Here is a 23,402-nt window from a genome sequence, read left to right as displayed (position 1 = left end):
AAGTATTCTTAGCGAGAGCTCCCAGAATCGGTTCTGTAGCGGTAAAACCCCTGCCAGAACCTCTAGGCTCGCATAATGTGTCGAGTGCATACACCCTAAGGCGATACGCAAACAACGATATTGAATTCGTTCCAATTTAATCAGGTGGCATTTTGCTGCTGAGAGAAAGCAGAAAGAGCCATACTCTAGAACAGAGAGAATGGTTGTTTTATAGAGTTTTATGAGGTCTTCCGGGTGAGCACCCCACCATGTTCCGGTAATTGTTCGTAGAAAATTGATCCTTTGTTGGCATTTTTCCGTTACATACCTAATATGGGTTCGCCAAGTGCCTTTTGAATCAAACCAGACCCCAAGGTATTTTGAAGTCAAAGACTGGTCGATGTCTATTCCCAAAAGCTTAAGCTTCAGTTGGGCTGGATTCCGCTTCCTTGAAAATACAACCAGTTGAGTTTTTTGCGGCGCAAACTCGATCCCTAAATTTCTAGCCCAGGTGGATAGATTATCAAGGGAATTTTGCAATGGTCTTTGCAGGATTTCTGCTCGTGGGCCCTTCATAGAGACCACAGCATCATCTGCAAGTTGTCTAAGCGTGCATGGTTCTTCCAAACAGTTGTCAATATCTTTAACATAAAAATTATAAAGCAAGGGACTCAGACATGAGCCTTGGGGAAGGCCCATATAGCTAATTCTGGAAGTTGTCAGTTGACCGAGAGTGAAGCTCATGTGTTTTTCTGACAACAGATTGTACAAGAAATTATTCAATATTCCAGGTAGTCCACTATTGTGCAAGTTTGCAGACAATATTTCTATGGAAACTGAATCAAAAGCGCCTTTAATATCCAGGAAAACCGAAGCCAATTGCTCCTTGTCAGCAAAGGCTAGTTGAATATCTGATGAAAGCAACGCTAGACAATCGTTTGTTCCTTTGCCCTTGCGAAAGCCAAATTGAGTACTGGAAAGCATGTTGTTTGATTCGACCCAGTGATCGAGTCGGGATAGGATCATTTTTTCTAACAATTTCCTTAAACATGATAACATAGCAATCGGGCGGTACGAATTATGATCAGACGCTGGTTTCCCAGGCTTTTGAATAGCTATTACTTTGACCTGTCTCCATTCAGGTGGAACAATGTTGTGCTCCATGAATGAGTTGAATAGGTCAAGCAACCGTCTTTTAGCGATATCGGGGAGATTTTTAAGAAGATTGAACTTAATCATATCGCGTCCCGGAGAGGAGTTGTTTGATGAAAGAAGCGCCATAGAAAATTCCAGCATAGTGAATGGTCTGTCCAACGCATCGTCTCTCTGGGTTTCCCAGAATGGCGGTTGAGCTGGAACTGAGTCTGGACAGACCTTTTTTGCGAAATTGAATATCCAACGATTGGAGTATTCGTCACTCTCATTTGAGGATGAGCGGTTTCGCATGTTGCGAGCCACTCTCCAAAGCGTCGTCATTGAAGTTTCTCGTGAGAGGCCATCGATGAAACGTCGCCAATAGCTACGCTTCTTCGCTTTAATAAGATTCTTCAGTCTTTTTTCGAGCTTCGAGTACTCTAAATAAAGTTCTGAGGTACCATATCTACGAAAAGCTTTAAAGGCATTAGATTTTTCTCGATACAACTGAGTGCATTCATCATCCCAACCAGGTGTGGCTGGTCGTCTTTTGAAGGATGCACTTGGAACTCGTTGTTTTTGGGATTCTAATGCACTTTTATAAATCAATTCTGTTAGGAATCGATACTCATCCAACGGTGGGAGTGTGTTGAATGTTTCGATACCAAAAGTTACCGCTGATGCAAATTTTTGCCAATCGATATTCCTAGTGAGGTCGTAAGGAACCTGAATTGACTGCTCTGACCTTTCACAATTATTTCTGATAGACGTTATTATGGGCAAATGATCACTACCATGGGGATCATCAATCACCTTCCACATGCAATCGTAATCACCATTTGTTATCATAAGTTAAGTCGTATAAGATCAAAGGTTACTTCGGTAGAAAATTTATACACTCGCATTGTATGCTATTGTTCATCACATAATATATACACGTATATCGCCTCCACTTTTGTACGTAGAAGGCCTTTTTGCGACATCTTATAAGTGAAATTTTGCACATACAAAACCTCCAGGTGATTTCGTTATACGTACATTTTTTTTTTCTTCTCCTTTATTTTGGCACAGACCTATTGATCCATATTTGCCAGTGTGTCAAGTGATAAGTGACCATTCGTACGAATTTTAAAGTTGATTTTTCTCTCAAGTGTTTTGACCGATCAAAATCCAAGCAATCAACGGTTCTTTCATTGAAAAACAGTGCAAATTATTTTTCGCGAAAATAACGGATTCAAACATTTACTCTTGCTTCCTCCAGGAAGCTAGCAATTTGAGCATATTCATCACCATTTTTATTTTTTAGGATGTCATATATTGAATTTTTTTGAACGAGTATTGGATATTTCCGTCTTATAGACGACAAATTGGAGCAATCAAAAAGTACATGTAGAAGGTCCTCTGTTACCTGGCATTTCTCGCACAAGTCCGAACTAATTAGATTCCATTTCGCTAATCTGTCTTTAGTGGCTGTATGGAAAGTACGTATTCTCCCCATAGTTATTATCTGACTAGTTGGTAAGCTTATGTGTTTAAACCATGGTTCCAGTTTTAATTGAGTCAAAATTTTAAAGTGATCTTTTCCTTTTTCTCTCGATATTTCTGTTTATTCTTTATTCCATTCCTGTAGCATTTCGTTTTTAAACCCTAATATGCAGTCATTTAATGTTAGTTGGTAGTTTTCTATTTGTGATTTTTTTGTTCCCAGTTTTGCTGCTGTATCTGCTCTGTCATTCCCAGTTATGTTTGTGTGACCTGGTATCCACTGAATAATTATCTGCTCAATACTATTAAACTCTACTATTGAATAAAGATGGTGAATTAGATAGTTGTCTTTATTATTAGTATTAGCCAGTATACTACAACTACTTTGCGAATCTGTAAATATTACTATTTTAAATTGGTTTATACTAATCAGTCAGTCAGTCGTCAATCAGTACGGACGTGTTTTTTAATTGCTCCGACCCCGCGCGTGGTTTTAATTTTTTTTTTAATTTGTTAATTAAACATATTTTTTGAATACGTCATGAACTGTGAAATTTGTGCATTGGATGCCTCCGTCGATTCGGCTTTGTGGACATGTGCGGGGTGTCCACGTAAATTTCATGCCGCGTGTATCGGCGTTACTGTGCACCGGAGTTCAATGCGGAGGAAGGACAAAAAAGTGGTGGACTTCAGCTCATATGTTCTGCCTTGTTGCGATAGCTGCCAAGAACTTCTCCAGGCGAAATTGGATTTTAATCGCCTTACTGAGCAGCAAAAGCTTCTTACCGAGCAGCTCCATGCAAACACCGAAGTGGCTCATCGGTCTAATCTGCAGCAGAACAAACAAAGCATGGTAAATGAAGCTTTCGAAGGGCTCGAGATTTTGATGACCACAATAAAGAATGAGCTTGCTACCATTAACAAAACCAGTAGTCTAGCTGGTTGCGTAGTAGCCATAAAAAACCACATAACGACAATACTTGATACTGTTACTAAAATGACGAACGATAACATATCGAAGTCTTTCGAATCTGTATCATCAAACTTGGCCACTGAGCTCAAAAACATTAATGATGGCATATGCCAAATCAATCAGCTGCACCTGGATTTGGCAGCCACAACCGCAATGTCTTCGAACCCATATCTAGGCATTGACATTCTCGACGAATTGAAAACTTGGTCAGCGAAAATCATAGCCCCGAGGAGCACTGAACCTTCTACTTCGTCACACGGTTCATGCACCAGTTTGAAGCGCGAAAATGTTGCCGATAACTCAGGTTGGCGCTGCCTTGGAACAAGAAAGGTGTGGAGGGCTGACTGGACGGACTACGATGCGCGCAAAATAGTCCGCCTTAATCAGCAAAAACAGGCGGCAAAGGCTAAGCGGAGAAGGAAGCAAAAAATCAACCGCAATAACACAGCTGACAACGGAATGAATCATCATCCAAACGACAGTCGAAAGCGGAATAGTGCGGGACGACTGGATGGAGACTTCATAGCGGCAGGCGGTCACAGCTTTCTACCACCGGATCGAGTACTTTTGGCAGCAGCAAAGGAGAGATTTTCCAGACCACCACAGTGCTCATCATCAGGAACACCGGCTGCTCAACGGCCCATACAATTTCTACGAGAAGAAATTTTGAATCCCAGCCGGACATGCGTCGAAAATCAGCAACCTGCGCATGGCAGGCAGTCACATAGGATTTCTACCGGATGCTCATCAAATTCAGCTGCATCATGTGAAGCGTGCCATGCTCAACATTCGTGTTTTTGGCGCAATCGACGCACTCCTTAGAGGTAGGACTCGACTTAACGCACTCTATAGAGGTAGGACAAGATAGAAGTTTACTGTACTTGACACATTCCTCACACAGTGAAGAGGTAAGAGACAGCCAAGAATCAGGTATTCCAATTGACTCAACCCAGAACACTTCTTCAAATCCAACACAAATTGGAACAGAAATCGTAGTATATTGCCAAAATTTCAACCGAATGAAAAGTTCGTTGAAGATAAGAGAAATTCATAACAAAATTTTGAGTTGTTCCTTCCCAATAATTTTAGCAAACGAAACAAGTTGGGATGAAGGAGTTAGGAGTGAAGAAGTGTTTGGGTGTAACTATAATGTTTATAGAGATGACCGGAATTTTGAAACGTCTGAAAAGAAGTCAGGGGGTGGAGTTCTAGTTGCTGTTTCAATTCAATTTAATTCGAAAATTACCAGCACTGAAAAATGTGAAGAATTCGAACATGTTTGGGTGAAAATACTTGTGGAAGGCGAAACACATGTGTTTGCCTCGGTATACTTGCCCCCAAATAACGCTCGTAAAAACTCTTATGATAATTTTTTCCAAATCGCTGACGAAATCATGTCTAAGCTCTCTCCAGAAGTAAAAGTTCACATATTCGGAGATTTTAATCAAAGAAGCGTTGACTTTATTCCAGACGCTGACAATGAGTGCATCTTGCTTCCAATCGTTGGTGATAACGAAACATTGCAATTTTTATTTGACAAAATCGCTAGCTTAGGCCTCAATCAAGTTAACCACATTAAAAATAAGCAAAATAACTATTTAGATTTTTTTTATTAACGAATATGTATGAGGACTTCTGTGTGTCTGAATCACTAACCCCATTATGGAAAAATGAAGCATTCCATACGGCAATTGAGCTCTCAATTTTTGTACACAAGAATAACAGACCTGATGACTGCGAATATGAAGAAGTTTTTCAATATCATTCGGCAAATTATGAAAATATTAGGGAAAGGTTAAACAGGATAGATTGGCAAACGATTTTAAGAAGCGAAAGAAATGTCGAAGCCTCAGTCGACGTATTTTACAAATTGTTATTTGAAATTATTCTTGACGAGGTTCCATTAAAAAGAATAAGGCGAAGAAACCATTCCAAGACTCCAGTGTGGTACAATGAACAAATAAAAAATTTGAAAAACCGCAAGCAGAAAGCACATAAAAAATACAAAAGAAATAACAATAATGAAAACTTAACAAGCTATCTATCAATCTGTGATCTACTTAATCAAGCCATAGATAACGCATATGAGGATTACAACTTAAAAACTGAAAATGAAATAAAATTTTGCCCAAAAAATTTCTTTAATTACGTCAATACAAAACTGAAGTCAGATAATTTTCCCTCGATAATGCATCTTGACAAAAACGTTGGTGATAGCTCCGAGAAAATTTGCAATCTTTTTGCATTTTTCTTTCAAGAAATCTATACTACTTTTGATGATGAAGACCGCGATTGCAATTACTTTGATTTCTTACCAGAATATACTAGAGACATTGAAATCAGTCATATCAACGTAAAGGACGTCATGGAAGGCTTGAATAAGTTAGATGTTTCAAAAGGGTCTGGACCAGATGGAATTCCACCATTATTCATGAAGAGCTTAGCTGTAGAACTTACAACTCCATTGTTTTGGCTTTTTAACATGTCATTAGAGTCTGGTACTTTTCCAAAATCATGGAAAAGCTCATACCTGGTACCCATCTTTAAAAATGGAAAAAAATCTGACATAAGGAATTATCGTGGTATTGCCATTATTTCTTGTATTCCTAAACTATTTGAAGCAATCATTAATGAAAAAATATTCAATCAAATTAAAATCAGAATAACAAATGCTCAACATGGATTCTTTAAAGGACGTTCAACAAATACAAATCTAATAGAATTTGTCAATTACACACTCACTGCAATGGATAATGGTCACCATGTAGAGGCACTTTATACTGACTTCAGTAAAGCATTTGACCGCGTTGATATACCTATGCTACTATTCAAATTACAAAAACTAGGAATGAAGTCTAATCTTCTGAAATGGATTGAGTCCTACTTAACCAACCGTCAACAAATAGTTAGATTCAAAGGAAGTAAATCGAATCCCATTCAAGTCACCTCTGGAGTTTCTCAAGGTTCCCATTTGGGCCCTCTTCTCTTCATACTGTTTGTCAACGACATCTCTATGATCCTTAAACACATAAAAGTTCTGATTTACGCTGATGATATGAAACTTTATTTAGAAATTATTAATAAAGAGGACATAAATATATTCCAAAATGAAATAAAAGTCTTCTACACCTGGTGTAATAAATCCCTGCTGCAATTGAATGTAAAAAATGTAACTTAATAGCTTTTAGTAGAAAACGAGACACACAAAACGTTACAATCACCCTAGGAAATCAGCCAGTGGTAAAATGTGACAGAGTCAGAGACTTAGGTGTCATCTTAGATTCAAAACTAACATTCATTGATCATCACAATCATCAACAGAGCAAATAACATGCTTGGATTCATAAAACGGTTTAGTTATAGTTTCCATGACCCGTACACAATTAAAACGTTATATACTGCATATGTAAGGTCAATAATTGAATATTGTAGTGTAGTTTGGTCTCCTTTTTCAATAACACATGAAGAACGGATAGAATCAGTACAAAAACAATTCCTACTGTTTGCCCTACGTAAATTAGGTTGGACAAGATTTCCTCTACCTTCTTATAAAGAACGCTGCATGCTTATCAACATACAAACTCTAAAAGTGCGTCGTGAATTCGCAATGGTGTCCTTCGTAAATGATATTGTTTCACATCGTATTGACTCCGCAGAACTCTTAGCAAAACTAAATTTTTATGCACCCTTCCGACAACTGCGGAACCGGAATATATTCCTTACGTGTCATCATCGTACTAACTATGCCAAATATGGGCCTCTTAATCAGATGATGGCAACATATAATAAACATTGCGCTAGTATTGACTTCACAACGACAAAAACCAAATTGAAGCGATATTTCAATTCAGTTCGATGATTGTAAACTCGTTTATAAAACATTGCAGCATAAAATGTTCCTTTATAATTCCTGTTAGAAATAAGAAAAACATGTAAAATTAGTGTGTAATGAAACGGTCTACTATTGATTGACGACAAATAAATAAAATAAATAAATAAATAAATAATAGCATACTCTATTGCTTCTATTATGGCTACTAATTCTGCGTTCTTATGCTGAAATTGTCATTTAATTTGTAACTAAACGAGGATTTAGTTTGTTCATCGTATATTCCATATCCTACACCTTCCGAAGTTTTTGAACCGTCTGTAAATATATGATAATAATCTTTATATTTTTCATTTATTAGATAAAGCACTATAACCTTTTGTATTTCCTTAGAAGTGTTTGTTTTGTTAGGTAATGCCTGTAATTTTTGGGATAATGACTAATTTACTTTTTTCCGGGGGATTCATTGTTTTTAGTTCAACTTGCATTGAAGTATGTGATAATTATTTAAGGATGCTATTTTTTGATTGTAACTTGTAAATTTGGGTATTTCGTCTGATGTTATTAAATCAGTTAGGCTTTCTGTTATTGGACTATTAAAGTAATATATATTTTTGAGTATTTGCTTAAAGGTAAGATATTGTGCTCTGTACTTTACGGGTAGTTCTCCAGTTTCTGCGTATAAAATGTGATTCGGGGTAGATTGTAAATATCTAAATGTTGTTCTTAATGATAAATTTTGGGTTTTCTCTACTCTTTGTAAATTTGTTTTAGAAACTGATGAATAAATAATAACTCCATTGTCTGATTGCGACCTTACTATTGATTTATTTATCTGGCTTAATGTAACTGGATGCGTTCCTCCCTTTTTTCTGCTTAACATTTTAAGTATATTAATTTTCTTTTTTGCTTTATTGGTTATTTCAGTTATATGTGTTTTGAAATTCAATTTGTGATCAATCCAAATTCCTAAGTATCTATGGACTAATTTGAGTTCTACTGGTTGATTATTTATTGTAATTTGTATGTTATCTGGAATATCATTGTTGAAACAAATAGTTGCTGATTTATTTGGATTAAATTTTAAATCAAGTTTGAGTAAAGCTGTTGAAATTGTGTCTAATGCATTATTCATTTTAGTTATCGATTCTGTCATATTTTCACTTTCTATAAAAATAGAGAAGTCATCTGCAAACTGTATAAGAACTCCGTCTTCAACTATTTCGTGTAATGAACTCGTGTAAATATTAAATAGTATGGGAGAAAGCGGGCAACCCTGGGGAAGACCTTTGTTTGTTTTCGTTTCTATTTCTGTACCATCATTCATTATGATCTTAACCGTTCTTTCTCTTAGATAGTAATACCACCAGTCTATGATTTCATTCGGAAATTTTTTCTCTTTCAGAAAATTAAGTAATTTTTCTATATTAACGTTATCGAATACTTTTGTCAAATCTAAGAATGTACAAAGTGAGAAGTGTTTTTATTCTTTGAATTATTTACTTTTGCTATTAACATATTTACACAGTTTATTGCCGATGTTTTTTGTTTAAATCCAAACGAATATTTAGGAAGTGGAGAATTTGATTTAATGAAGCTAACTAATTGCTTTTTGTAAGAAATATTTATTGTTTTTAAGAAAACTGGTATTAAACATATTGGTCTATAAGAACTAGCATCATTTTCTTCTTTATCTGGTTTCAATATAGCTACTGTTTTAATTTCTAGCCAACTTTTAGGAATTTCTCTGGTGCATATAACTTTATTAATCATTTCAGTTATTTTGATAATTAGATCTAAATTTATTTGTTTGAGGAAGTAATAGGATATATTATCTGGACCTGGTGCTGAAGTATCTTTCTTAGATTTTATAATACTCTGTATTTCTTGTAATGTTATTTCATGTTTAACTATTGTATCTGAGGGACTATAATTTATTTCTGTGGTTTTAGTGGGAAAATTTATGTTCATGAATTCAGATGAAAGGTTTCTGTCGTTCAATATTTGTATGTTATTTTTCTTTTGAAATCCTCCACTTATTATTTTGACTGTAGTCCATAGTTGTTTGATGTTCATGTCTGGTGTTAGACTGTCTGTCAGTTCTCTGTATGATTTTCTTTTCTCTTTACTAATTGCTGATTTAAGTTAAATGTTTTAGATTTTTTAAAAAGAAGAAAGTTTTGTAGAGTTAAATTTTTGAAATATTTTAATAAGTTATTACTTTTTTCTTCATATAATTTTTTAATATCTTGTGTCCATCATTTTTTCGGATAATTTTTCACTCAATACTTCTGGATTTTCTATTGTCTCTGAGAAAAGGTTGTTCAAATTTTCTACTGCTTGCTTTTTATTTATTTGTATTTTAATGTATTCATAGTATTTTGCATAGTCTATTACTTCGAATATTATAACCTTATGTTCTCCGCAAATTTCTTGATCCAGGACTGACCATTCTACTTTAGGTGCTATATTTGTTGAAACTATTGTAATATCAATTGCTGATGGAATCATGTTAGGAGGTCTGATCGTTGTTGGATTACCGTTATTCATTACTATTAAATCTGTGTTTATTAATGATTCTGCTAACAACTCTCCGCGAGGGCAGCTTTTATTTGCATTGTTCCATGTTGGATGATTCGAGTTAAAATCTCCTGCTAAAATTGTTGAAGTATTTGATTTGTCTATGAAGTCTAATAATTTAAGCAATGGTGTTGTAATTTGATTATTTCCTATTGACGGTGGTATATAGACTGAAATTATCATTAATGTCTCAGTTGTATTATTTGTTTTAACTGCTATTGCTTCGATAGGGTGAAGTTTAGGTAGGGAAACTGTTTTAAAATCTATTTCATTTTTGATCAATATTCCAACTCCTCCATATCCTTTATCTCTACATTTCTTAACAAATTTGTAACCTGTAAAATTAAATTGTTCATCCGGTTTAGTCCAAATTTCTGAAAGAATTGCTATATCAATATTGTTGTTGTAAAAGTATTGTTAAAAGTGAACGATTTGCTGCCGGTCTTATGCTACAGTGTATCCACAATTAAGAATCACCCACAATTTATGAATCAGCTGCCTTCAAAGGACAAAATAACAGTAAAAAATAGCACAAAACATCACGGAAACATTTTCACTTATAATTTATTTTGAGTAAAATTGTTTACGTGATGTTTTGTGTTGATTTTTGTTGTTATTTTGTCATTTAAAGTCAGCTGATTCATAAATTGTGGGCGATTCTTAATTGTGGATCCACTGTATTTATATTATTTTGTAGAATGGTCAAGTTTCTGACTGCGGGTATTATAGTTTATCTGGTTGAACTATTCGAGGATTTTCATTATTTTTCAGAAACGCTGGGTTCATTATTTCTTGTAGTTGATCGCTTATTTGTTTGAGAACATTTTCACCATTATTGTGTACTCGTTCCTGCGTTATTGGTTGTTTTGTCAATTTGTTCCTTGATTTGTTTTGATTTTTGAAATCATTTTTGTTCATATTCAGTTGTTTAACCAATTCCATTTTGAGTGAGTTCACTATTGTTCCAGTTTTGATTTCGTAATGTATTGTTCTGTGTTGCTCTCTTGTATGTTCAAATTCTTATTCGTGTTTGTGTGTTGTTGTTCTTTTGATTTCCAGTTTGTATCCTTCTGAACTATTCTTCTGATATCGGTTAGTTCTGTTTGATCTTTCGACCTTGACACTTGCTTTTCCCGGGGCAAGCGACGAGGGCAGGATCAAACATGTCGCGCGTCGGTCTCGTAAGTGAAAAAGTGGCGTGATCGGTGAGTTCGGTTGAAGAAAGTGAAAAAGTGCCGCGATCGGTTAGTTCTGTTTGATCTTTCGACCTTGACACTTGCTTTTCCCGGGGCAAGCGACGAGGGCAGGATCAAACAGCCCAAACAGTTTTTTTTTTTTTAATTCTTTTTGGGTCGCGCGCTTATTTTTTTTCCTGAGTGCTTTTTTATAGCCGAGTGAAGCCGAAAGTGGATTGTGGCTGCTCAGTCAAGGATAACGGATCAATTGGTGAGCTCGTTTCATGCTACTATTTTCTAATCTATAAAGTATGTATGACTGCACATTCAATCGTTACAATGGTGGGATGTAAATATGATTTTTCAACAAACTATGGATGGTTCGTCACTGTGAGTGTCGACACAAACTCTGATTCATGATTCATTTATGTTTAACATTTTTTTTTTCAGAACACCTCTTATATACCTTTATTTCTGTAATTAAAAAAACTTTGAATGGTTCGACACTACAAGTGTAGACTTGCAAAAGGTTCACTTTATTCAACAAACTTTGGATGGTTCGCCACTGTAAGTGTCGGCATAAGAATAAGAGTGTTCTATGATGTCCCAACCAATCGAGTTTTTTGTTTCTTTTTCAAATGAGTAAAATATAATAACACATGCTTTCGTCCTGACAGCTGTAGGAATGTTACATTTAGGTATTTGTTCAACAAACTTTGAATGGTTCGTCACCTCAAGTGTCGGCATAATTTTTCTCTACATAGAAATTGTTCATATCAAATGAAAATATTATATTTACGTATAAGCATGTATATATCTCACAAATCATTGTTTATCATGGTCTAATCGCTTATCAAAGTGAATCCTATGACTCAACGATCCTCCCCATTAACAAACATCCCTCCCAGTAACCTTATTGATTATTGTGATCGGTGGAAAATCCTCATTTGACTGTAATCTGATTTCTGTCTGTGACTGTCTCGGTATCTTTTTTTCGGCTTCGTTAAATGTTAGTTTGTTGTAGGCCATTGATTTACTGATGTTTTCCTGTCAGCCAACCCCCAGGAGGGCGCCCGAGAAACCGGAATCAATCAAACTTATCAATCGATAATTTGCAACCGTTTTCACAAGTCTACAACCACTAATTACCAAAATAGAAATCCTTTTTTCCACTTTTTTGAGAACACTCAACTTATTTTGGGATTATGAAAATTTCCTCTTACTCACGAACGCGCGCTTGAAACACCTTGAAATACTTCACAACTGTACTCGCCGAACGTTAGTTGGAGAATGATATACGTACATTTTGGTTGTCTGGGTGACTTAACACTGTGACAGCTTTGCTGTTCTGTCAAACACACAAGACTACGGTGGCGCTATCTATGTTTTAGCGGCCATTTTGGTTATTTTAGTGATCCATTTGTGGAAAAATTATGGGGTAATTACCTACTATCGTTTTGATTTTGATATCTTCGAAAAACTTACGGAATTCTTAGAAGAATTGGAGTAGATGGATATAGAATAGCACAATAATATTAGGTGCAGATAGTAATGCCAGCAAGATTTACTGGAGGCATGTTTCCCGGAATCCCTAGAGGATCGTCTGAAAAAAATTCATTTTTTTATGGCTATAGCATATACCGTACACCCCCATTAATTTGAGCGGTACCTCATGCAAACCATCGGGGTTCATTTTTAATTTGAACATCTAGTCACCCTAGAAACGTTTTTCTGGTTACCTCTTTCACTGTTTTGTTTTGATTCTGCGTTCCGTTCCACAGCGTTCCATATCACTTCACTCCGTTCCATGAGCTAAATGACGTTTGAACCATTTTTAATCTGAACGATGTGAAAATTAGCGGGGTACAAATTAAAAAGTGTTCAGATTAAATGTGGTCAAACCAACGGGGGTACCCGATATAACATAACATGCTATAACCATAACAAAATTATATTAAACGAATACGTTCAATATCTTCTCTAAATTTCATATATATATATTTTTGTCAATTTAATAGAAACAAATGGGAAATTGATCACCGCATATGTGGCGTTGCGATGATTTTTTTTTCTTTCGCGTCCTAGAGCTTTCGCGTCTTCGGCAAAGTTTTATTTTTTTTAACACAACTTCACTTAAAAAAGTAGCAAGTTTTTGCAAAAAATTATCTATGTTCCGAAATATATATATTTTATCTACCAAATGTCAAAGTTTGCCGGATGTATATTTGAGATATCTGAATACAAAATAATCACCTTTTTCATGCATAAATATTCTTTTGGTCTATTTTGTTCTATTTATATGAAAAATATGATTATTTACCATCATATAGCCCATATAGCCGTAGCGGTAAACGCGCAGCTATTCAGCAAGACCAAGCTGAGGGTCGTGGGTTCGAATCCCACCGGTCGAGGATCTTTTCGGGTTGGAAATTTTCTCGACTTCCCAGGGCATAGAGTATCTTCGTTCCTGCCACACGATATACGCCTGCAAAAATGGTCATTGGCACAGTAAGCTCTCAGTTAATAACTGTGGAAGTGCTCATAAGAACACTAAGCTGAGATGCAGGCTCTGTCCCAGTTGGGACGTAATGCCAGAAAGAAGAAGATGATTATTTTGAATTTAGATATTTCAAACATATTAAATATATATCCAGCAAACTTTGACTTTTGGTAAATGAAATATAGCGTATTTCGGAACATTGATAAGTTTTTGCAAAAACTTGCTACTTTTTTAGTAAAGTTGTGTAGAAAATTCTGATATTTTTACAATAATTTGTTCAAAATTTAAAATATTTAAATGAAAACAAGATTCTTTTTTCGTACAGTACATGCATGTTATCGAATTCAAGTGACGCATGGTGTTTGAAATGAAACATTTTTCGATTTTGACGTAAAAACTATAAAAATTTTGAATTTAAGTGATTAACACATTTTTTACCTATTATTTAAAGTTCTAGAACTTTGGTGTTATCGACAACTTGCCGTCTTTTACACGTTCTAAAACGCGACACGAGGAGGAGGACGCGAAATAAAAAAGTTTGCATCGTAGCACCACCTATGCGGCGAAGTTTTCCACTAACTTTTATCATCAAATTAAAGTTCAAACAAATCCAAGATTCCTTTGACACCAACCCGAAAAAGTGCACTCCTAAAGCGCTAGAGGTTTTGTCTGGCTAAATTCTGCTCCTGGCCCAGTGTACATTTGACGTAGCTTTTTAGGAACGATGTATACATATTCTTGATCAAACAGCTTTATCCCAAACGATTACCACCAGGATTAGGGGTAGTCGGGGCGGGCCAATGGGGTGGAATGAGCACCCCTTGAAAACTGTATAAATTCTTGAAACTTCATCTGAAATGACATGTAACCCCCGAAGCTAACAAGGAAATGTAGCAATAGACATAATACAAGTCACTGTTATAAACTCAAAGAAAAAGAAATAAATTAAGTTCGAAAAAACTGCCATATTGCCCCGAATAACTCTTTCAAATTTCATCATTTTAGAATGATTCAATTTGACTGTTAGAATGATTTTTAAAATTCAATGCTTTTGCACGGAGTGTTTATAAATACTAATAACTTTCAAGTGTAGTGAAAAAAATATTTGTTTTTTTAGATTCAAATAGAGTGCTCATTTCACCCCATCGGTAAAAAATCGACTCAAAAAATTACAAATTTTGAAAAATCTCTCATTCATTCGGGAATTTTATAAAACCAACGGAAATCATACAGATCTAGTGTATTGATCTAACAATTGTTGGAAATCACGCAAAAACCCAAAGTTTCCATAATATTTTCAGCACTTTTATCGACTTTTTCTTAAGGAGGCCAAACTGCCCCAATTTTCCCTAGTAGAGCCTTCCTTCAAATGAGGGTTGTTATAGGGTAGAAGCATTAGATTTCACCCTCCTAACCCATCTAATCGCCAGGTTTATTTAATTTTGACTCTATTAACAAAATGATATAATAATTTTATTGGATGGATTCAACTCAATTAATTTTAATGTTTAATGTTAGTCAATTGACCTTATTTTTCTATCTCAATTATTTATACTTTTTCTGTAAAATAAGTATTGTTTATACAGTCAAAAACTTACCCAACAAGGCAGAGATGCAAATTGATTGCAAGCTTGTGTACGATTACAGCACCAAGACACAGTGGTTAATAAAAGTCAAAGTGATTCAACTCTAAGCTTTTGGTATGCATTTATGAATTACACAAATTAAATTGTGGCACGCTCAATAAACTTTGAAATCCCCTATACCTAATCAAAGGAGAGACAATTACCCATACCAGAGAACACTTACCTCCTGATTAATCTTCGCAAGGATTAGGCTTATTATCGAAATAATCACGACCGACTTTTCTACGCAATTCGATTAGAACTTGATCACTCGTAGTAGATAATATGAAAACACATCCATCGATTCACTCACCACTTATACTCACTCACTCGCTTGACCGCAACAAGAAAGAGACATTTTCGAGGCCCTTGCCAACGCACACTGGGATGCAATCGCCATCAGAGTGCCGCATGCGCATACACACTCGTCTCAGCTGGCGGCACCACCACAGGCCTACCGCGATCAGCTGTTTCGTGTGTGGAGACAGGCGCGTGGCAGCTGCCGCTTTTTGGTGTTAGTGTTTTGTTTACGTTTTGCACTGCGTGGGTGTTTGTGAGCCGGTGTGATCGGCCACACGCCTAGAAGCTATCACACATGGGTTGTTGGACTTTCGGATCAGATTATTATGGTTCTCGAAACTTTTTATTTTACAAATAATCAAACGGATCCACGACTTTGAGTAAAAGGATACAGAAAACCATTGGGCAATGTTCAAAAAGCTTATTTTCAATGGTAAAGCTTCAAAATCTTGAAAACATCTTCGAGCTATTGAGTGGATTTCACTAGAGTTAATGTCCGTATTTGTAAGGCCACCTTTATGTCGAAATCGTTTTTGAACCTAGGTTGGAACTGGCGCAACCCGTTCTGAATCACAGTTTCAACTCCAACCCGATTCAGGTTCGACCGAACTACAATTTGATTGAAGTTTGACCCAGTTCCTAGAAACGAAAACGACTTTAGTGTCATGTACATGAGAATAAGTCCTAATGCAGAATTCTGGAGACTCCAGTAGAACCTTTAGAAACTCGATTTTTTCACAGCTCTTCAGGAAATTCTTCTCAGACTTATCAAGGAAAAGTTTCACGAATTCTTCTAGGGATTTCTGCAGACACATATTTTCTTAGTCGTTACTCTAGAAGATCTTCCTAAGATTTTAGATAAATTCTGCAACGAAAATCCACGACAAGTTATTTATGAGTTTTGAAAGAAACACGATTACGAATTTCTCCAGAAACCACTACAGGAATTCTAAAGAGAGAAATACCTGGTTAAAATCTTAGAAATTAACCCAGTAATAATTTTAGAGGAAATCACCCATTGCTGTATGAATTAGGACTTCCTCAGGGAATTTCTGAAAGGATTATTGGAGGAATTCTAGGTGGAGTATATTCTGGGGTGATTTATAGAAAAAAAGAAAACAGGTTGAATTTTTGGAGGAAGACCGTGAAAGAATCTGAAGGAAACTTAGGCCGAACACTCTGTCGCTACCATCCCTGCTCTGCGATTAAATAATGTCGTTGGATAAATGAAACGCATTTGTACCAAACAAAATTGAACGTCCATTCCATTATAAGGTGCATGCAATTGTAATTGACATGAATGTTTAGGAAAATTTAAAAAATGTTAGCGAAATTCAAACTAAGAAAATTAAGCAGCGATGAATTGTTTTTAAATCATGGACTTTCGGATAAATTCGTTGTATTATGGATATAGAAAAAAAAAAATAAGTAGATAACAAATCCAAGACATTGTTCATTGATCTGAAAAATTTGCAATACTAGGTATCCCGTTCAACAATCGAAAAAAGTACCATTCACAAAATCAATTCTGCATCAGAATCATCGCGTACGGGTATCGTTTGTACTTGATCTTAAATATATGGGACCACATACCTACACACTATTCCAGACATCCAATCGCACTCGCATTCAAATTAAGGAAACACAATTATCCCAGTAAGACCTAAAACATGGTCAGAATAAATCCCCTATTTAGAAACAGTCAAACGTTATAGAAACACTTATCGCTGTCCAGAAACAAATACTTAACTAAAGAGAACAGTTGCAGTACTTAAACTCTAACGAGCATGATTCCATCATCATCATCATCATCATCATCATCATCATCAGCACGGGTAGTACTGCTGAAACAGATCGGTGAAGTTAACGAGCGAGAACGACAGGACCGACCCGAGCAGCGATCCGATCTGGGTGACGGCACCGACCCACACCAGCGATTTGCCGCCCTGGTACCGGAAGACGGTGGTGATCGAGAGGCGCACGTAGCTGACCAGCCCGACCAGGATGGTCCACGTGGCGATCTGAAATGGTGGTGAAAAAACGGAAAATTTATTAGTTTTGGATTGGACACAACAATAATAAGATTTCGTTGATTCAACACACTTCGACGAAGGTACCTATAACATGTTTTCAAAGACGTTGATAAGCTTCACGATTCACTCTGAATCTCAATGCATCCATCGAATGCTGATGCAGCGAGTCAAAATCATTACGGTCCTTCGCACAGAGGTTCCTCATAAATCCATATAAATAGGTCATAAATCCAAAAAATCGACTTCAACGAAGTCCATAATAATTTTTGCCGAATTGCTTTTATGTTTCGATATGGGTCATTTTAGCGGGACGAGTGTAGATATGAATCATAAAAATCAAAATATTTTCTACACTTTCATGCCTCTGTTGGGGCCTTACTTAGCCGACTGCGCCGACTGGTTAGAGTTCGCGGCTACAAAGCAAAGCCATGCTGGAGGTATCTGCACACTACACGGGAAAAAATTCTGTGATAAAAATAACTATTTTAGCTGACTACGCCCATTCTTAAAACTACCATGGAAATTCAGACCAATATACTATGTTTACGGTACACCCCACCTCAATACTGATACATTTGACAGAAATAATTTACAACAATCTGATTTCAACTACAGACATGGTAAAATCAAGCGCATTTCTGGTCTGCTGAAAATTGCCGGTGCGAGCGCTTAAGTTAACCCCCTAGAATGGTAGTTTTTACCGCACAATTTTTTTGCGTGTATATACGTATCGGAAGCAGGCGTTGCAGAATTCGCTCTCATTTGAGAATGAAGCACGATCAAAGCAAGCAAAGAAAAACATCCCATCTGTTGCGGTCCACGATCGTCATTGTATCGCAAGGTGTAACAAGTCTGATAAATGGAAGCAGCGAGCGAGAGCCCCAACGAGAGAGCGATGATAAAATCCATTTTTCTCGCTTGTTTACCGTTGGGGATAGGCGTTTTTCTTTACTGGCACGATAAACAATCCACGAACTTCCAATCACAAAAGTGTCCCCCAGGCTTGGAGCATGTTTAGAGAGGTTTTATCATGCACTACTATCCCCCCAATCTGATCAAACTTGTAGCAGTATACGATAAACAGTCTCTCATAATGTGCAGCATGTTAAGATAGTTACAGAGAGCGATACGTGAGAGATTCTCTCAATTTTCTCAGGATTCAATCCCTGATCGGAAGGAAATGGTCATAGAACGAAACATCAGGCGATTAGTGGCGAAAAAACTCACGAAACTAGGATTTTAAAAGACCCGTGCGAAGAAATCGTGCTCGCTTATTACGCATTGACTTTTTATTATAAAATACAGAAGGAAATACAAAGGTTGGCAATATTTTCTCTTCCGCTGTTTGACAAATGACAGCTAGTCTTGCTTCCGTTTCTGAAACGTCACCAGGACGTCAGCGCCCTTCAGAAATTCCGCCTACACTCCTCCTCGCTGACGAACTGCATTTCCGGCATCAGTTAAGTCCGACAAGTCCTAGAGCCTTCGTGAAATATTTGATCTTATTCGGCCCCAAAGGCTTCGTAAAGATGTCGGCGATCATCTCACTGGTCGAACAGTAGCGTAGCTGTATTACTCCTTTGGTGCATAAATCCTTGGCATGATGATACTTGGTGTCTATATGTTTGCTTCGTTTGTTCAGACGATCTAAGGCCACGAAGTCTATGCAACTACGATTGTCTTCGTTGATTGTAGTCGGCCGCCGTTGCTGCTCGCCCAGCTCACCCAGCAAACGACGTAGCCATATCACCTCTTGTGCTGCATCCGATAGAGCCAAGTATTCAGCTTCCATTGTTGATGTTGTAACGCATCCTTGTTTCCTGCTGGCCACACTACAGGAGCTCCACCGAAGAAAAACACAAAACCGCTCGTTGATTTTCTGTCGCACCGATCACCGGCCCAATCAGCATCATTGTAGCCGGCAAGGACCATATCACCGGTTTGTTGAACGCCTAGCTTCAGCTCGTAGTCCTCTGTGCCGATCAAGTACCGAACAACTCGCTTGAGCTCTATCCAGTCACGCTGCGTTGGAGCACTGGTCCTCCGACTCAAAATTGAAACCGCGGCTGCGATATCCGGTCGCGTATTGGAAGCAATGAACAGCAACGCGCCAACCAAACTGTGGAACTGCTTGTTATCTGGTAGCACGTCACTTTCAATCTGCTTGAAATATCCAACATCCAACGGTATGCTAGACTTCTTTGTTCCATCCAAGCCGAAACTCTCATCCCAAGGAATTGACTGACGCTGCCGAGTATTGAGATGTCGAACTCACACTGTAACTCCTTTTCGACAATCGTAATCTGCTCTGCTTCTTTGCAAACGAGGATCATATCATCAACATAGATTAGCAAGTAAATCCATTCACCACTTGCCGATCGTTTCATGAAGAGACATGGGTCAGACAACGATTGATGGAAGCCCAGCTTCGATAGCACAGCTTTCACTGTAGTATTCCATACTCTCGCGCTTTGTTTCAAGCCATAACAACTCTTATGGAGCTTGCAAACATGTTCCTCCTTTCCCGGTTCCTCGAATCCAATAGGCTGTCGTACATAAACGTCTTCCTCCAGCTTTCCGTTTAAGTAGGCACTTTTAACGTCAACGTGTCTTACCTCGAGTTTCCGTTGTCCGGTAATGGCCAACAGTACCCTAAGCGTCGACTGCATCGCGACAGGAGCGAAAACGTCGCTGAAATCCACTCCATATTGCTGGGAATAGCCTTGGGCTACAAATCGTGCTTTGTAGCGCACCGTTTGGCCTGACGTGTCTTTCTTTCGTTGAAACACCCATTTTGATCCGATGATTGGATGATTCGGTGGTGGTGGCATAAGAGTCCACGTACCTCGTGTCTGATGAGAATTGTATTCCGCATTCATTGCTTCTATCCACCTTTCTTTATCCTGGCAATTCACTGCTTCCATGTACGTTGACGGAACATGGTCCACCACTTTAGCAACACCTACCACAAAATCGTCGAACCTTCTTGGGCGCCGCCGTTGTCGCACACGTTGCTCTCTTACACTTGAGCTTCCAGCTGGATTCAGATCCTCGCCTTCAAATTCGTTGTCAATATCCGAATAGAACCCCTCAAATTCAGATTCGTCCGCAATGCTGTTCCAATCCTCTTCACTATCTGACTCATTCTCCGGAGCCGACTCCAGCTGTACTACTTCCTGTTGCTTCTCGATGTCAGCCTCCAGCTTGGTTTCAGGATCTGGAACGACCGAAACTTTCTCCTCCTACATCTCTGAACCCACTTCTAGGAACCGAGCATCCCGGCTTATGGTGATCCTTCTTTTTGCCTTATCGAGAAAGCGATACGCCTTCGCCTTGCAGTCATAGCCAACAAAAACTAGTTTTTTAGCTTTACTGTCGAGCTTACTGCGCTTTACGTCCGGCACGTGGACGTAAGCCTCACAGCCGAAAACCTTAAGATTACCAAGATCCGGTTTACGTCCTGTCCACAATTCATAAGGGGTTTTACTTACGGATCGCGACGGGAGGCGATTTTGAATGAAGGCTGCCGTTGCTATTGCCTCGCCCCAGAAGCACTTCTTCAATCCAGCGTCGAGTAGCATGCAAACCGACATGTCTTTCAAATATCGATTGCGCCACTCCGTTCTGCTGAGGAGAATACCCGGCGGTCAGCTGCGACTGGATTCCCTCTGAACGGTAGAACTGCTCCAGTTCCTTATTCACGAATTCGCCGCCACGGTCAGAACGAATAATTGCTGGTTTCCTGCCGAACTGGTTCTCAGTAAACCTAACGTAATTCTTGACGCACGCTGTTGCCTCGGATTTATCTTTCAGGAGATACAAGACGATGTACCTACTGAAATCGTCGATAATCGCCATGAAGTACTTATTGCCGCCCGGGGTGACATTCTGCATCGGTCCACACGAGTCTGTATGAACCAGCTGCAATGGCCGCGTAGTCCGTCTTTCCGCTTGATGGGGAAACGGCTGACGTGCCATCTTCCCCTCTAGACAGCATTCACATACAGCCCCAATCGATGACCTTCACACCAGCGACTAAATCTTCCTTTCGGATTCTGTCAAAGACGGCGGTGTCACGGTGCCCAACCGACGATGCCAGGTGTGTTGGCAATTGACGGTATGGCACTGACCCGCAGCAAGTGCTTTGTGACCAGCCTCCTTCAGAATGTACAATCCACCGTCCATCTCTCCAAGTGCAACAATCTTGCCAGCACAATTTTAACGCCATTCTGGCTGAACTTGACGTCAAAACCGTTTTCGACTATCTTGCTAACCGATAGAAATCCGCCGTCCAAGTCGGGTACAAACAAAACGTTGTTGAGCTGGACATTCATGGGCTTACCTCTTCCGTCAACGGTTCTAATCGTTCCACATCCGACGCCACTAGATTTGGCTCGATTACCATCAGCCATCACCACAGTAGTCACCGGCGATTCTTACAGCTTACCGAAAATTTCTGCACAGCTGGTCATGTGGCATGCGCCGCTATCAATCGTCCACGATGAAGCCTTCACTTTGCCAGCAACCGATCGGCCCAATTTGCGAGCCGAAAAACTTACATCATCACAAGTTGTTTCCTTGGCCTGCTTGGCTTGTTTCTTCTTCCTTGCAGCATTTTGCTCCCGGCAGATTCACCGTCGGAGCGCTTTTCCTTCAGTGCCAGAAACTTCCGGCAGTTCCTCTTGTAGTGACCTGGATTATTGCAGAAGAAGCACACCTTCTGCTTATTTGCTTCTGCCTTCAGCACCTGCTCATCTCCCGTCGGCGGTCCTTTACGCTCAGCTCGCTTGCGATACTCGTCGAGTAGCTTCGATCGAACTAGCCCCATAGTTACGTCCTGATCCGGACGTGCTTCCAGAGTCGACGCCAGAAAATGATAGGACTCTGGCATACTACGGAGAACCATTGCAATTTGCAATTTCTCGTCCAGCACTAGCCCTGCACTCTGCAGTTGTTCGAAAAGCACATCCATGTCAAGTAGGTGCTTTTCAACATCTCCTTCTTCACCTACCTTTGCATCGCACAGCCGAATGAGGAGCGATAGCTGTGACGCAGCAGTAGTTTTCTCATGGTACTGTTTTAGTGCCTCCCACATATCCTTAGCTGTACTGCAATCTTTTATGAGGGGATATTGGCTCTGTTCAATGCTCAACGCAATAGTTGCCAGGGCCTTCTTGTCCGCCTTGTGCCATGCGTCCAGGATTGGGGCTGCTGGTGTAGCTTCGGACACAACATTCCAGAGTTCCTCGCGAACAAGGAACATCTGCATCTGGAATTTCCACGCTGCATAGTTGTTGTTTCCCAGCTTGACGATCGAAAATCTTCCGAGATCCGCCATTCCAGTGTCGGTGATTGGCTCCACCACCTCAACAAAGAGCAAACGTCGAACGAGTCAGCTACTGCGCACGCCGAACACCGGCCGAAACTCACGCCGCGACGCAATTCGAGAAAAAGTCCTATTTTCCACTCCGCACCGACCGAATTTTACCGATTCGCGCCTGGGCCCATAACCTATCGGAAGGAAATGGCCATAGAACGAAACATCAGGCGATTAGTGGCGAAAAACTCACGAAACTAGGATTTTAAAAGACCCGTGCGAAGAAATCGTGCTCGCTTATTACGTATTGACTTTTTATTATAAAATACAGAAGGAAATACAAAGGTTGGCAATATTTTCTCTTCCGCTGTTTGACAAATGACAGCTAGTCTTGCTTCCGTTTCTGAAACGTCACCAGGACGTCAGCGCCCTTCAGAAATTCCGCCTACAATACGAATGCGAAAATGGCAAA

At 38.7% G+C, this 23,402-nt stretch overlaps 2 protein-coding genes across 4 annotated transcripts in view; both read right to left on the bottom strand.

Annotated features, from left to right (window-relative positions):
* Window positions 1-15,661, bottom strand: part of LOC5563947 (DDB1- and CUL4-associated factor 5) — a 49,517-nt gene extending 33,856 nt beyond the window's left edge. Inside the window, 1 exon segment of the mRNA XM_021839704.1 lies at window positions 15,465-15,661. The gene's annotated coding sequence lies outside the window, so the exon portion shown is untranslated.
* A 1,344-nt stretch (window positions 15,662-17,005) lies between these two features.
* Window positions 17,006-23,402, bottom strand: part of LOC5563945 (solute carrier family 52, riboflavin transporter, member 3-A) — a 46,416-nt gene continuing 40,019 nt past the window's right edge. For all 3 annotated transcript variants that reach the window (XM_001648217.3, XM_021839691.1, XM_021839687.1), the window contains exon 4: window positions 17,006-17,601. In XM_001648217.3, the coding sequence (XP_001648267.1) occupies window positions 17,407-17,601 (195 nt within the window). In that variant the 3' untranslated portion in view covers window positions 17,006-17,406. The remainder of the gene's footprint in view (window positions 17,602-23,402) is intronic.

This window comes from Aedes aegypti, chromosome 1 (genome assembly GCF_002204515.2).
Source record: "Aedes aegypti strain LVP_AGWG chromosome 1, AaegL5.0 Primary Assembly, whole genome shotgun sequence".
Classification (NCBI taxonomy): Eukaryota; Metazoa; Arthropoda; class Insecta; order Diptera; family Culicidae; genus Aedes; species Aedes aegypti.
Note: the sequence above shows the minus strand (reverse complement) of the source record. Positions and strands in the feature narration are given on the sequence as shown.